General features: G+C 42.8%; 1 protein-coding gene across 1 annotated transcript in view; it reads left to right on the forward strand.

Annotated features, from left to right (window-relative positions):
* PPIL2 (peptidylprolyl isomerase (cyclophilin)-like 2) overlaps positions 1–2,271 on the forward strand; it is a gene marked incomplete at its 5' end in the record, with an annotated part of 69,338 nt that overhangs the window by 65,189 nt on the left and 1,878 nt on the right. Inside the window, 2 exons of the mRNA XM_009705529.1 lie at positions 1,497–1,569; positions 1,732–1,807. Coding sequence (XP_009703831.1) covers positions 1,497–1,569; positions 1,732–1,807 — 149 coding nt within the window. The remainder of the gene's footprint in view (positions 1–1,496; positions 1,570–1,731; positions 1,808–2,271) is intronic.

A 2,271-nucleotide genomic window follows, 5' to 3' on the forward strand; every position in this document is an offset into this window, starting at 1 on the left:
TATTGTCCCGCAGCCATTAATACGGGCTGTATTTTTGGTTCCTGGCCATGTGGCTTGGCTCTGTTAAAACAGATGTTGTCCAGCTACAGCCTGCTTTTCTAAGGGATCTGGATCGCTCGGCATCAACAGCCTGTCTTCGTCTTTATTTACTGCTCTTCTAAGTATAGCTGTTTTCAAATTTAATTGAGGATGATGATGTGGATAAAAGTGTTAAATACCCTGGGACCAAGATCTGATCCCAGCAGGACCCCTCTGGAAACATACTGACTCAGTGGTTCCTATTTAAAATCAGATTTTGACACCTGTCAGCCAATTTTTTATTTAATGTGTGCTGTGTTCACTTCATATCGTTCTGGTTTCTCAAACAAAATATCAGCTGCCTTCCAGAAGTCTGTTCCACAGACACTGTTATCCCTGTTAACCACATCTGTCGTCTCAAAGATAGAAGGTTGTTTGACAGACTCTTTTCCACAAAACCTTGTTGATTGCTGTTACCTATTTCCTTTCTTTCTTAATCATGTCCTGTCTCCGCTATTCCATTATTTTGCTGGGATAGATGCCAGGATGACAGGCTTATAATTATCTGGGTCACCCCATTTATCCTTTCTAAATATCCTTTTCTGGAACTTTCCCATTGTTCCACACTTTTTGAAAATGAACATGCAACAGTCCAGAAAGTCTTCAGCCTTTCTTAAATATTTTTGACCAAGTATTTGGATGTGTTGACTTGAAAAATGAGAGGTCAGGGATCTAACACCCTCCTGAATAAAAACTGCAGTGAAAAGTGTCCCAGCATTATCTTGTGGCTGTGACTTGATGCTCTGCTGCCTTCCCAGAGCCCTTGTGAGCTCACGGTCGTGATGCGCTTCTTGGAGCAATCCTGCGCTTTCTGCGTTACTGGTGTTATTACAGACAGCTCTGTCACTGCCCACCAGTAGTGCCATAGTTACAGTTCCTTTTCTTCCTAATAACACTCTTTGGTCTGATATACAATTTAAAAAAAAAAAAAAAAAAGGCAAAAAAACAGAAGTTAACAAAAACATTTGCTTTCTTGACTAAGTCTGTTGGTTTGTTTTTCAAAGCTCATGGGAGTAACAAATGAGCTCCAAATGTACGGATGTAGCATTAGCACGTGAACCCATTTTGAAATGGGTTTGTCTCTTGCACAAATGGCTGTCCGCTGTCGCTCATTCTCCATCTTGCTGGTTTGTGTGGCTACTGGGTTTTTGGACAAATGGCTTTGCTTTGCCTCTGAGTGTTTGACTTTTCCATGTTCTGTTTAATTTTAAATTCAAATCCCAGATTTGAGAAAAAATCCTTATCTACCACACTGAATGACATTATCTTAGATCTTCCAAATACAGTTGCTGATTCCCCTTCCCCCAAACATGATAGTTTAAAAATCTGCTAGAGTAATGTTCATAAATTAGATGTAAAGGTGCAGGAATATTTTGAGTGTATTGTGACAGTTGGAAATCGTGTCCTTCCTCTTTTAGGGTGGTTGGTGGCTTTGAGACTCTGACTGCTATGGAGAATGTGGAAAGTGACCCAAAAACAGACCGTCCCAAGGTACGTGTGAAGCACCAGAGGCTGTGCAGGAGGAAGTAAACACATATGGCCTCGCATGGCAGTGCGGTTCACTCCACTGATGCGTCTCTGAAAACCAAACCTGGGGGAGATGGCACAACTTAATCAGCAGATTGAATTGCTCTTCTTCTCTTCTGCTCCCAGGAGGAAATACGAATTCAGACAACAACCGTTTTTGTTGATCCATATGAAGAGGCAGATGCCCAGGTGAGGATAGTTGGTTGGTTGGTTGGGTTTTTTGAAGGGCCAAAGCTCTTCTTTGGAGAACTTCGTAACTTAATGCCTTTTCTTTGAACATGGGCAGTGCCCGGGCCCATATGGTTGCAAGCAAAGATTAAACAGCTGCCCTTCAGCATTGCCTTGTGTGCCAGGTTCATCGCCACTCTTTCAGCGGAGAAGTCTTATAACTGAGTCTGGCACGGCTCCCAGTCCATCATGCTTCCGATGGTTTCCTTTCCAAATGCCCACGGTAGCTATGGGTAGCTGCAGGTGAGAAGAGAGGAGTCTTGTAATGGCTGCGGACAGCCTGTTTGTAGTGGCCCTTGAGGTCTGTCTCCTAAAGTCCGCCCTGTAATCACAGTGGTGCTGATTGCTGTTTTAGAGTGCTTTAAAGCTTCAAAGAATTGTAGACATTTTCTCCTTATTCTGGACTAGCTCTTGCAACAGATTGCACTCTTTCATTCC

The sequence above is a fragment of the Cariama cristata genome, unplaced genomic scaffold (assembly GCF_000690535.1).
Source record: "Cariama cristata isolate BGI_N322 unplaced genomic scaffold, ASM69053v1 scaffold3228, whole genome shotgun sequence".
Taxonomy (NCBI): Eukaryota; Metazoa; Chordata; class Aves; order Cariamiformes; family Cariamidae; genus Cariama; species Cariama cristata.